This window comes from Diadema antillarum, unplaced genomic scaffold, assembly GCF_040938485.1.
Source record: "Diadema antillarum isolate AM-2024a unplaced genomic scaffold, OU_Dant_1.0 seq00000696_RagTag, whole genome shotgun sequence".
NCBI classification, from domain to species: Eukaryota; Metazoa; Echinodermata; class Echinoidea; order Diadematoida; family Diadematidae; genus Diadema; species Diadema antillarum.
In genome coordinates, this window is record NW_027271601.1 from 1,309,952 (window position 1) to 1,324,170 (window position 14,219).

Below are 14,219 nucleotides of genomic sequence, written 5' to 3' on the forward strand. Positions count from 1 at the left end.
AAGAAGGAATAAACAAATAAAGACAAACCAACTGGACCAGACGCACAATAAATGCTCAGGAACGACGATATCTGAGGCGCAGCAAGGTTTTTACCGGACAACATTGTATTAAAGCGAATGCCCTAGAAAGATGAGGCTGCCTTCATGTGCGGATGTAAACTAATATCAACATTTTGAGGTTCCTTGATGTCTAGTAGAGTTAAAGAAAGGACTGTACATATACGTAGAATAGTGTATGCTTCACCAAAATCGCGTGTTAAGACCACAAGATGGCTCCCGTAAACCTGAGACAGTCGAAGTCGGTGTCTAACACGCCATCGTGCTCTGATTTCACGCACCTGACCATGCACCGTAACCTACATTATCTTGCTCCGGTGCTGTCCACGCAGACGACCACAACGATCAGCTGCTCGTGGAGAAGGATTTGTATTATTACTGCCGCGCCAAAGAGATGGTTCATCGAAAAGACAGTTTGGGTCGACCATTCCTATCTTCTTCCCTCTAAACTTCTCTATCCACGTTTCATTGAGCAAATTCTGACAATAGAAGAAAAATTTTACCATGCATGAAGAAGCAAAACTGCATTTTATTATTTAATGAGACAACAAACCCAAGTTCGAACGCAGACGATATGTTGCCCGAAAGAAAGATGCGTGTAGACATTTAACACTGTTTATATGGCTGGATCAAAGGTGAACTAATTATCATTTCTTAGTTCTTATCAATTGTTGGAAAAAGATATCAAGGAAATGTGACAAAAGTCAGAAATTACAGCAGATAAGAATTACCTATCGTATCATGAATTGTATGAGTATGAATAAAACTTTACAATAACATCTGCTTCTACTTTTTAGTTACTTCTAGAAAAATCTTGGACTGTCAAAATTATCAAGTTAGCGGATAATCAAAGTCACAATAAGATTCAATTTGAAAAGAAACAACAACAACAAAACAAACCAAGTCTTTAAATGATTACTAGAAAAGAAGAGTGAATGATAGAAATGACTACAGTGTCTAAAGTAGCCCATAAACTGCTACTCAAAAGTAGCAAATTAAGTACATAATTTCTTTAATCGGATGATACCTTGTAGATCATTGATTAAGGATATAGTGCATTCGATGTACGAACTCATTTGCACTTACCATAATACTGGAGACAACGAACTAAGTAAGAGGTCACTCTTGGAAGCCTAAATGACGTCTATCTGAACCTTGACCGTGATAGACCATACTTATTTCCCCGCACCCTCGGAGAAGCTAGAAACAAAAACAAGCGCCGATGTAACATTGCCCTGTGTAGAGGTTTATTGTCGTGAAACTTCGCTGATGAAAGACTTAAACAGAATATGGCTAGCATTGTCGGTTACCATGGAGACAAAGGCTATGCATCGCCGTGTGTGATGCCGTGTCTTCTTGTGTGGACAAATTGAATGGAAAGACAAAAATTTTGATGCGAAAACAATTATTTGACCCTTTATAAGTGATCCAAGAATAATCTTCGTGTACCGTTCAGATTCCACGTGATTTTGCATGGTACAAAGCTGTATATCTTGTTATCAAAGATTTACTATTTCCCTTTTATCATGATAATTGAAAAACCTCAGGGAACAGTATGGAATATCCTCAAGTGTCAAAAAGTATTCATAGCATTGTGATGTCTGGGTGATATATAAATATAATTGGCTACACTAAGACATTTAGATCGCTATTCCATAATGTTTATTACCGGCACTCGCCACCCCTATTATTGTACTTTTCAAACATCCATTCATTGTAATTTAGTCTAGCATAAAGTAGGTGCAACCGAATTCAATTATTGGAGATGCAAATCATAATTACGTCTACTCTGGTAGCATACGATTTGTCACACTGTTATGTTAGGCTCGTAAATAACCTCATCAGTACAGACCCCCTCGGTAGTTCGTCGAGACTATAAAGGTTCGCTTGAGGCCATGTGTAATTGTACACGAAGGTGATTTACCGTCTAGACGCGAGACTACGTACACAATCGTATGAATGACCTGTAGTCGGTGTATTTCACCAAGTTTGTAATTTTCATCTTGCAGGGATAATCATATATTTAATCTAAGCACATTGTAGTTATCAAAATAAATAAACAAACAAACAAACAAACAAACAAACAAACATTATCAATAATCATAATTTATTGCCCAGATATTCTAGTCTCAACGTTGACCTCTAGCTGCCCCAAGGGAACGCTGATTGGCCACAATACGCATTGTCCTCTCAAAAAGAAATCTTCAAGGAGCACAGACAAAGATAGATGATCTGATTTTCGGTTGGTGTATACTAAAAAAATGAATAAAATAAAACGCATGTAATCATTGCACAAGTCAGATATCGTGCTTTCAATAAGAAAAAAATGTAGATATACACCTAGGAAGTCTAAGACAGCAGCGCAATGTAACGGGACATGATGTACACTCGACTTAAATTGGAAGCTGATGTCCTGTTACCATAGTGACAGGTGGTGGAAAATCACACCAATGAGCAGGCAGTCGAACCAGCAGTACAATATCGTCTTTAGTTTAGTCAACTTGCTTCAGTTATTAAGACTTATAACTACCTTCCTCTTTACGCATGTACCGTCTTTTAAACTCAGCTAAAAACAATAACAACAACAACTTTGTTGGTTATGATTATGGCAGCTAAAAAGGTATATGAGATCTGGTGTGTTTTCAGAGCAGTCTTTTGCCGAACGATGAAATTATGAGTACATCAATGGTAATTAATTATCATCATATAGTTTCACTTTCTACAGTGCCTCCCTATTCTCTCCGGATTATGTTGTTGTTGTTGTTCCTTCGAAGGCCTCACTGATCGACACATAAGACACACATACTAAGTAGCTCTTTTTTTTCATTTGCATCAAGCACGTCAAGAAAATGTATATATTCACAGAAAGCAGTAGCAAGCTGATATCATTATAGTATTATTATTATTTCTTACATTATAGCACATTAGTAGCATCGATCGTGAAGATCACAACGTTGACTCGGGACGAAATAATCATGTTCTTATAATGTATAAAGAAGCAAAGAGAATTTGAAAAGAAAAGAAAACAGAAACGGTTACAGACGTTTTTCCTTTTTTTTTTAACAAAAGCTCCATTTATTTGATAATACTGTTTTTTGCCACATGCCGTTTTTTGTCTTGCTTTCTCATTTATCGAGACTAATGTCAATCTATTTTTTTCTCTCTCTCTGCTCAGAAATTGAACCAATCAACCGAAGCCTGGGTGTCAACAGACTCTCTCGTGACAGTCTTTTATTCAATGAAGCTTATTTAATCTTTATCATGCATACATTTATTACGGCAATAAGCAGCCTTAATTTCACAACATCATAAAGGCTCCCTGAGCATATTGATTAACTTTTAATTTGATGAATTCAGTGGAATCTGATCTTTTCTTAAAGTGAGGTAGTCTGAAGATAAAGTGCAATTTGATAATGAAACCGTCCTCCTTTCATCCTTGCTGGTCCTCGTGAGAGAAGGCGGTATCTTTTCTTGTTCAAGCCACAGAGAGTGTTTGATGCATTGGCAACTATCTTTTCATGGAGTTCATCGGACGAGAACTGTGTGCTGAGACATCCTCCCATGAAATTATCAAGCCATGGTGCGAGACGTCATGTCAGAATTTGATTGCAAACTTTGTTAATTTTGTGACTAAATAACCTTAAAAGGTAAAGAGAACAAGAGGGGCCTACCGTGTATATTCTTCCCGAGTACGGTTCCCATACACGATTGGAAGCGCGCCCCATACAGACTCTGTCAATACAAGCGTGGTCGAGCATTGGCGGTGACTCTAACTTGTGACGCGGATCAAGTGTTCGCGCTCATGCGAGAGATTGAAAAATGAGGGGTGCATGGGCACTAAAGAACAAATAGTCACTTTGTTCTTAATCAACCTATCTCTTTGTATACAATTAGCAAATACAGAGCAACATCGAGCAGTGACAAAAGAAACGAATTGGGGAAAAAATGAGGTAGACGCGCTGTATTTCCCGTGCGAAAAAACTAATTTCCTTCTAATCATGGTACTAAAGAAAAAGCGTCGTATTTTGTGCCCTCAGAACTGTGATTGATTAAACGCATTATTCGTTATTACCGAAATGTGTAAAATTATTCACCGCCTCAACAGCAACAGACAAACATTAAAATGATAGAGAAATTGGTATTTGACACATTGTTCCCAGTTCTGTAACTCTCGCAATATACGTCAAATTTAGTCGAGTGCACAGTGGGTTATGAGTGGGTTAAGAGTTTATGGAGCTATATGCAACGCATGTGTTGTAGGTCCATGATTTGTTCCGTAAAGAAGAAAGGTGATATAGCCACCCTAATGCACGAAAGATTTACAGTAAATTTACGATGATTGCAGATACGATGCAAACAGCAAACTAGCTCCTTGAAGTTCTGCTCGTTACCCTAGTGCCAAGCTATTCGTGAATTTACAATTGGTATGAATCATAAGTCTCTGAGCTTTGCCGCTTTGCAGTGATAAGACACTGCAGCAGTCTTACAATGAAATAACACCAATCCAACACACGCATTATGTCGTCATAAGCCAAATTAACAGGATACAAAAATTCTTTCTACCTCATTTTTCAGCGGAACACAAACGCAGCTAGCGTTTCACTCGATGGCTTATCTTTCCAAGGCCCGGGATACGGACTGAGCAGTTTGTCGAATTTAGTTATGGCATCGCTCGTCTCTCAGCCTCATCTAAAGAAAAAAGAGCATTCTACTTTTTTTTTAATATCTTCCACCTGCGAATCAGAGCCAAGCGCTGATTAGAAAGGTAATGAACTCCCCTTCATTGATCAGAATATTTCTCTTACATAACTATTAATCATCTTCATAGGCACCAGTTTATATATATATTTTTTTTTCTTTCTGTTAAAGAGAGACAAATCAAATAATATGATAGTTTAATGTGTCAGACCTCTTCATATTGGACACAAAGGGTTAAAGAAAACCTCGGAGCTCTTCTGCAGTTTTGAATATTCCTGACTTCAAGCAAGTATCAGAACCGACCACCTGTATCCAAAGATTAAATGTAACTGCAGCTCTAATCTTAGAAAATGGTCTTAATGATCACTTTTCGATATTGCCGTCCAAAATATTAAAGGTATTGCTTACCATTGGGTGCAGTGATTAAAAAAAGTTCGAGTTATCACATTTGATGCATATGTGTAGATAAGTTGGATCAGAAAACATCCTTCCATATAAAAGTTTCGCAATAAAGCCTAAAATATAAGGAGATATCACAATTTTTCTCAATAAGCCACAACTGTAGATGATTTATTCTATAAGCAATTTTGGTTTAACAATTGTTCACATTTTGTATTTATTTAACAATTATCAACATTGATTATACTGATTAACATTTTTACATTGGTTGTTTCTATTTTTAACTCACATTTTAGACCTATTTTGAAGCACTAAAGCTGAATTTTGGTTTCATCTGCAAATGGTAAATAATGCCTTTAACAAAATCTGTCTCGTTTCACGATAAGACACTCACTCACTCTTTCTTTTTCTATCTCCATACAATGTATATATATATATATATATATAATGTATGCATTCACGTTTGTCTCATAAATATTTGTTGTTATTTTTAACAAAAACTGTTCTTCTTTAGAAATTATCTACACGCGTTAAGGAGTTTTAAAAAGCACGCATGTTCGAAATCGTGTTCGTTCTTTGATTAGTGTCTTTTTTTACCTAATGTGTGTTTCAATGTCCGCTAAAAAATGACTGGTTGATTGTTGCTCCACGCAGGTACCTATAAACCTTAATAGTTCCAGTTTCGGAGAGGCTGAAGGATAACGGATTCCTAACAAAAACATCCCCTTCGAATCCCAAACAGTCTTTCTAATGGGGCTTACACACTGACGTTCAATCAGAAGTGGGCTATTATCGAGAAAAGATTAATGATATAGGGCCGGACTTCGGGGCAAGAGAGGCAATTTTCGCCTCAATTCACTTGTAATGGAAATAGACATTTCACTTTCACTGTAGATTTGGCTGCGTTGAAGAAATAGTCACGCAGCCCCTTTTCAATATTCACAGACACTATTGATAGTAGAGTCTAGGGTAAGAAGAATGGGGGGGGGGGGGCTGGAGGGGAACAATTTGCCCCACTACGGCGTTTCAATTAAGGTGTTGTACAAAGGGGACATGATTTAGGGGAAAGCGATTGTTTACTGCCTTTATTCTCATCAACAGTAAACATCAACACAGCGCCACATGAAGCCCCGAAGTTGAGCCGTGGCGATGCTTGGGGCTGATGGTCTATCCCCGCGTGCATGGATTAGTACGGCACAACCAATTGTGAGCTCTGAGCTACATGTGATCATGTAGACCAACAAGCACGAAGAAAAAAAGCCCGTTTTCTTGTTCGTCACTCTTCGAGCTTTTGCGGATAATTGACAAGTGTACTACGTACCCAAAGGGAAGATTTACCGAGGGAAGTTTTGGGTATTGTGGTTTTCCACAGTTTTAAGGGTTCTTCCTCTGTGAACGTGGTTGTTGCAATACCATCAGGCTTTTTTTCGCATGTTAAAATTCAGAAAGTTTGTCCGCATGGAGAACACTATGAGGTCTGTTTAAGCACCATCGTTGTCGAGGTCACTCTCACGATCACCATCAATCGCTCGACACTGTCATTAGCCTCTCGTTGTTTCTATCATCGCTAGCCGTTGTCATCATCACATCATCACTGTGATCAACAATAATCAAGTCATCATCACCATCATCATCATCATCATACTTGACATCACTCTTCAGGCTACCCTAGCGGAGATCTTCATTCTGTACCTTAACTTTGTCATTGACGTTGTTCATAATGATCATTATTTCATGGATTGTTGATAGAATTATGTGCAAACGAGTGTAATATACATATCAAGACGTAATTTATCTACTTCACGCAATCATCAAGGATAAAATCATCATTGTCATCACATCATGAACACAACCATCATCGTCCATACCTAACACAATTTTCATCCTTCTCTAAATTCCCGATTTGATACTAATATTGAAATACACGATGAACACCATGATTCATTGTATGATACAATCAATTTAACGGTTTTTAATATTTCATTTGAAGTTCTTTTTACATGTTTGGTTGATTGTCTTCAGGCAAATCACTTCAATACAACAATTATCTAATCCACGGATGAACAGAAGGAATATTAGATTGAACGTTTCTCATGGAGCGAGACTGTAACAGCAACAGCAATAAAATCTACCAGAGTGTAAGAAGATGCCGAAACCCACCACATAGAATTTGTATGAACAGAAAGTATTTTCAGCTAATTAAAACACGCATTTCTTTTTTTTTAAAGTCTTGTAGTTGCCGAATTTAAAATCACGTGTTTCTTACTGCGTAACAGAAGCACCCACGTGGTTTTACGTCTCACATACATACATCAAGAAGAAGCCAAAAGGATTTCAACACATAATCTCTTCTTTTTACATGTTAAATTCACAACCGTTATCCGCGAAGCTTGATAGAATCAAGGAATTATAGAAGAAGTCTTTTCAAACTATGCAGCTTACGGTCACTCGGTCAGCAAAGGCCATTTACAATCAAAACAAAAATCAGAAATGATATTACACAAGATTTGTTTTGCAGATATCAGACTTACTGCATGCAAGCCTTTCAGGGCCTCATGCATACATGCATGGCGTTTACAACTTGTCTGCAAAAACATTCACCATATTGCACAGAATCATTCAAGAAGTAAAATTACTTGTAGCTATCACAACACCTGTATAGTTGAAAACCATGTCGACAAAACTGCACACGGACAACGTCCACAATTTACAACAATATGTCGAGGAATAGCACTAATTCGCCCTCAGTCTTTAGAAATAGTTGATTGTCAAAGAACTGTTAACTTTGTTTGCAGTCCTCGTTCGCAGGAATCTTGAGTTGATTTTGAATAATAGATTGTCAGAGGTTGCATCAGTACAAAATATGATTGTCAAATGCCTTAATCAGATATGAAGAGATCTGAAAGAAACTATCACACTTAAAATAAATATCTTTACAATGAACATGGGATTGCCGAATAGGTATAACCTTTTATACAACCCGATGATAAGATGAGATAATCAAGTCGATTTCCCCTCAATAACCCATGGTGTGACGTCAGAAAATATTGGCACTAATGTGTATTCGCTGAGTACTTCATCAAGAAAAATAAAGTATAAAACATGATTTCCAGAAAGTAATACAGGAATCAGCAAACACTCAGGCAAGGTTTCCCATGTGGAAAACAATGGAATGAGTTCATGTATTTTGATATCAGTTAAGATATAGCTTATTTGGCAGATATAACTTTTGATTATAATTATTGATATCTAATAACAAAGAAATCAACTTGTCGCTTTAACAATTACCCCCCAGTAATGAATTAAAAGGCTTTTTATTTCAATTGATATCAACTTTACAAGTGTCATTATTTAACACCAGCAGGGCAGTTGATTTCAGCAAGTAAGGGTAAGCGGTATTAACTTAAGAACTCTGGAGGTTTAAAGATGACGAAAACATTGGTATACAACTCAACTTTGATATAATATTCAATATAAAGTTCTCTGAGAATAAGACATGTTACAGTCTCTTTACTCTATTAGGTATCCTGCATCGCTTGTTGCGAACTTCATTTACAATTTTTTAGTCAACTCTTTAAATCATATCATACATTCATTTCAACAAAACCCCCAAAGTGCGTGAAGTAGAAACTTGACAGATACTATTAAGTTGGGCTAACCAGTCCCGCCATACACATGCACTCAGCACGATCTTAGTTTGAATCGAGAACAACTGAATGTGTTACAAACAACTATGAATCAGTATCGCAGTGTTGATATCAGCTTTGATTACTATTTTCGGTCGTTTGTTATTGAACCCATCCTGCTGAAAGGGTGTTGCCTTCAAATTCAGGTTCGCATTGTGGAATGATAGTATGCGAAACTATGCAAACAAAAACTTTTTTATGGGTAACCGTGAATAATAATGGGGAGGTGAACTTTTGAGCCCTGTTTCTGGAATTAATACAATTTCCTTTGACTAAGGTTAAGTAGACGGGTAAAAAAAAACTTCCTGAATATTCTAGCGCTCATCTCAAACGAGCTGTCATGTACAGGTTTCACCATACTTTTGATAGTTTGTGACACTGACATTAAATGAACCCTGTCTATTTTGGCAAGGTGAAACACAATGTTCAGATAGGACAGTAAAACGTAATCCTTGAAACGAGTGTTTCCAGAGAGTATTTTAGACCGAGTGTAATCTAACCTCGAAGTTACTCTACATAAAAAACACCAAAATGTGCACATGAGGTCCTCTACTAGATTGTCAAACACAGCAAAGTTGGCTGCAATTTACTTTTGAAAATGACACACCTAGAGAGATACGTTAAAATCATCAGTTTTAGGTATATGTATCGCGACATATTTAAGCATTTACTAATTATACCAAAGTATCAAGTTATGCCCGGATTGCATTTATATAGACGAGTCCATGACCATCTAGAAAGGGTGAGCGTTGTGCAAACTGGAGCTTCAACGGTCTACCACACAAGTCTTTCCCAAGCATGATTGCCAAATGAGTTCAGTCTGTTTACATATTGCAAGCACAAATACGGTACAGATGCAGAGTTACTTGCCGTGAATAGGTGGTGTTTGTGGTACCGCCGACACGGGGAACATTCCGGGAGGGAAGACGGGTAGTCGATGAGGAAATCCTGCTGAGTAGAGATCAGCGTACGGTGAGCCGGAGGGGATTGATTGAGAGTAGGATAAATGAGGGTAGCAGCAACCAGCAGCGTTTGGCGAGTCGCTCGATGAGCTTACCTGGAGTTGCGGCAGACCAGGGTACATGATGCCAGCAGCTGCTGCTGCGGCTGCCACTGCTACGGCTGAGTTGGGTGAAGCTAACCGTGCCGCCGTCGGAGGTAAGGTGTACGGAGATTCATGCTGACTTAGAAGCCTCTCCACAGAGAAGCCGTGACCGGGCACGGGCTTCGGTAGCGGGTGACTGCCCGTGAATAGAGCGGAAGAGTCACAATGAGCAGCTGCCGCCGCCGCGGCGGACAGCCGTTCCGCCGATAGGCGCTCGGCCGTGATGGCCGCAGCCGCTGCTGCCGCCCCAGCAGAACCCGGTACATCACATCTGAGAGCAGCATGATTTGGATGAGGGTGATGGGGGTACGGTAGTAAAGGGCTGGAAGGCCAGTACATAGGGTAAGGCTTGTCCGTTCTGAATGGAAAAGGAAATCCACCATGCATGTATGGAACACCACGTTTCAGCTGAGCGAGACGATGATTACGGGATGCCGAGGTCGATCGCCGCCGGAGCTTGCCCGTGGTTCCCCCGATGAACACGTCATCACTGGAGGGATCCAGCATCCAATAGTTGCCTTTGCCGGGGTCGTCGTAATGTCGCGGAACTTTCACAAAACACTTGTTGAGACTGAGATTGTGGCGAATCGAGTTCTGCCAGCCCTGCTTATTTTCGCGATAATAGGGAAAGTTTGTCATGATGTACTCATAAATGCCATTCAGAGTTAGTCTCTTCTCCGGACTCGAGCGAATTGCCATCATGATTAGAGCGTTGTAGCTAAAAGGAGGTTTTTCCCCATACTTGTTTCTCGGCACGCTGTTTGCAGTCGAGTTTCCGTCTCCTTCTTTCTTCTCGCCGTCATTCTCCTCTTCCTTCTCGTCCTTTTCACGCTCCTTGTCTGGTTTTTCTCCTTCCACATCGTCGTCGCTCATTTTCTGGTCGTCGTCAATCTTTGACTCGACGTCGACTTCCTGCTCCTCGTCGTCCTGCTCGGGCAGCTCGGTCTGGTGCTGGTTCTGATGGTGATGGAGGTCGAGACGAGAGGGGAAAGCATCCGGGATGGTCTGTTTGCTGGCAGGCGGTGAATCCATCCTGACCGGATCGTGAATCTTGGTCAGGATGGGATGATGAAGGGTGGGGTGCTGGTGATGGACCCCGATGGTTCCCGCCTCCTTCGGAGACAGCATGCTCTCCACGGAGAACAACCCTTTACTCCTCTGGAGCGGAGGTGGAGCTGGGGTTGAGTGAGGAGGGGGAAGGCTGGCGTTCATCTCCTTCTCCATGTATTCCAGCTTCACCATTTTCCGATGTATGTGCATCAAAATAGTCTCTCAGTTGTAGCTGGGAATCATGCGAGTCTGTAAGAAACGAGGACTTGGGTAACCTCGAAGAAAGTGACAAAATTGACCCACGACCGGCGAATATATTAGATGTTGTGTCTGAGAGAGTGTGCGGAAGACGGACTGTCCGACTCCAGTCTGGTCTATACGAGTGGCAGCTCTAGAGATCACACGGGATACCTTGTCTCTTGCTTCATGGGAAGCGAGTCGGAATCGTATGAATGGCGAGTCGCACGAGTTTGTGTATATCTGTTGTACGAGTGTGCGTCGTGATGCGATACACCGTTGGCTTTGCGCGAAAGACACGCAGAAAGAAGGGGAGAGAGGGGAAGAGAAAGAACAAGCGAGATAGACAGACAGGAAAAAAAGAGGTCACTTGTCAATTCACGTCGCCGCAGTTGCAGCCGCAGGTGACGAATCACATCTCGCGTTAGAAAAGCAACGACCCGTAAGTTCCTAATCTTTTATCACATTCGACCAATCCTGAACGTAGTTAGTTTGGTAACACCTGTACATCGCGTCGCACTGTCTGGTGCGGGGAAGGTAAAAGTACGTACTAAGTGCACGCATTCAAATCAAAGGGAAATGATGACAATGATTTTGCCTTACCTTTTAAGCTGGGGTTTACATGCGCTGGAGGGACGCTTTGGTGTTGTTGGAGTTGGTGTTGTTGTTGTTGCTGTTGTTATCATCGTAAGAGTATAAGGCAAGCTTGCTGTGCTTTTTTATCTTTAGCGTAGATTCCTGGGCGAATTACAACCGTGATTCATTTTGAATTTTGGTTACTGACCTATGGATATAATTATGTAGAAAGATATTTGTGCATAAAGTCAGTGACCACAGCGGGATCAGGTGAAAATATCACTGCAAGCAATTTTTTGAATGATTCTAGGGAGAATATGGGGCCACCACACTTGTGGATTTATGTAGACCAGTTTAGGGTCTTTCATATCATATTGTTAATATGCAGCGTACCTTGAAAACATAACGCATAACACCGCTCACACACAGACGCCCTCATTGGTGCACTTCGTGTATAATCTTCCTATGCAAGTCTTCTCTGTCGATGTATTGGAGGGACTCATATAATCAAATATATATAATACAAGAAGTTAAAGTTATTAGGATACAAAGAAAATAGTGGAATATCATATCATTTGTAAATTCATTTAAAACGTTGGGGTGTATTAAGTCATATACTGTGAAAAATAGAATGGTTATAAACGTCTTAATTGATACAAAACCAGACGGGACAATATTGCATGAAAAAACATAGAGAGAAGAAGTTAGGAAGGCGATTTTCAGATTAAAAAAAAATCCGACAGCACGCCTCAGCGGTTGTTGTAAAAAGATATCAGTTTGTCTTAACACGTATAACTTTTTTTAAGGATGTCTCGTCATATTTACAGAGTTGATAATGACATGATGGTAGTAATGATAGCGATGATAGTGGGTGACATTATGTAGCGCTTGATGCAGGCTTTACTGAGAGCTTTAAAAGAGCAAACTAGTTGCATAATGTGTATTTGATGCAATCTGAATCATCTTTAGTTACAAATACACATATCACTGACTCATAGTGAAATTTAAAAAAATAATGAACTTTAAGCAGAACTGTATGATACCTTGAATCCCATTTCAGAGCAGAGCAATGACAAAAAAAAAATCTTGTTCACCAAAGTCTAATGTGATTCTTAAAACAAGGAGAAAAGGGTGAAACCAGACCTAAAGTATACTCATCAGTTTTCATGAAATAAAGTACCAAAGACAAACCTGTTCCCTGCTCGGAGCTGTTGCTCATACACGCCTTCAAGAAAGAAAAGGATATGAAGGTCTCATCAAGTGCCACTTTGGCACCTCATATTTTTCTCTCCAAACAAATGTTGCGTACTTCGGGAAGGAAGAGACGGGGAGAAGAGGAGGCTCTCGTTCGGGCTTGGCGGCGCGAGGTGCCTGAACTTCTCCTGGCAGAGTTCGAACCTAGGGGCCCAGTTTAAAACAACATGATAAAGTGTATCAATATCCCCCTTCCCTTCCGAAAAAGGGCAATGAACCCTGTCATTTCAATGACGGGGTGTGCTCTTTGTGCACTGTCAACAGGGTATATTAAGGAGAGAAATACAGATAGATGGACAGATAGATAGATATAGGTAGATAGATAGATAGATAGATAGATAGATAGATAGATAGATAGATGGGTAGGTAGATAGATAGATAGGTAGATAGATAGGTAGGTAGATAAATAGTTAGATAGATAGATAGATAGATAGGTAGATAGATAGATAGATAGGTAGATAGATAGATAGGTAGATAGATAGATAGATAGGTAGATAGATAGATAGGTAGATAGATAGGTAGGTAGATAGATAGACAGATAGGTAGGTAGGTAGATAGATATATAGGTAGATAGATAGATAGACAGATAGATAGATAGATAGAGGTAGATAGATAGATAGAGATAGATAGAGAGAGATAGTGAGAGGGACGGTAGTGTAGATAGATAGATAGATAGATGATAGATAGTGAGAGGGACGGGTGCATTATTAATTAAAAAAACAAAGACAGACAGAGGTAGTTAGACAGAAATGTAGACGGACAGACAAAGAGACCGAGAGGCAGACAGACAAAAGGAGAGAGGGGTAAAGAGATGGCAAATTATATATAAGAAGAAGAAATAAAAGGAGATAATCGGACAATTTATGTTCAGGGGATACAGAAAACGAAGCTATATAGATGATCCTGCAAAAAGAGAGAAAAGTTCTCATACAGACAGACAGACAAACACACACATACACACAAACAGACTAGAAATCACTCAAAGTAATTGTTTTGCAATGCTTGTTTTGAAAAAGAGTTGAAAAGTGCCCTTGAAATCATTTCAACTGATTGCCTCAGAAATCATGTATATAATTTGTATGCATAAAGAATGTGTACACACAAGTGTATGCCATTGTTACCATTATTTGACTGTCATTCATCACACGATGTCCTCA

The 14,219-nt window shown here is 39.6% G+C and overlaps 1 protein-coding gene across 1 annotated transcript; it reads right to left on the reverse strand.

Annotated features, from left to right (window-relative positions):
- Nucleotides 1-9,702: 9,702 nt before the first annotated feature.
- On the reverse strand, nucleotides 9,703-11,301 carry LOC139737596 (uncharacterized). The gene has a single exon (XM_071648276.1). It carries the CDS (start codon nucleotides 11,203-11,205, stop codon nucleotides 9,703-9,705), a length of 1,503 nt encoding a protein of 500 aa, XP_071504377.1. The 5' UTR covers nucleotides 11,206-11,301.
- Between the last annotated feature and the right edge of the window lie 2,918 nt (nucleotides 11,302-14,219).

Bases quoted from the DNA above. Each gene is read 5' to 3' on its own strand.
- LOC139737596 (XM_071648276.1), bottom strand. From the start codon at position 11,205: ATGCACATACATCGGAAAATGGTGAAGCTGGAATACATGGAGAAGGAG.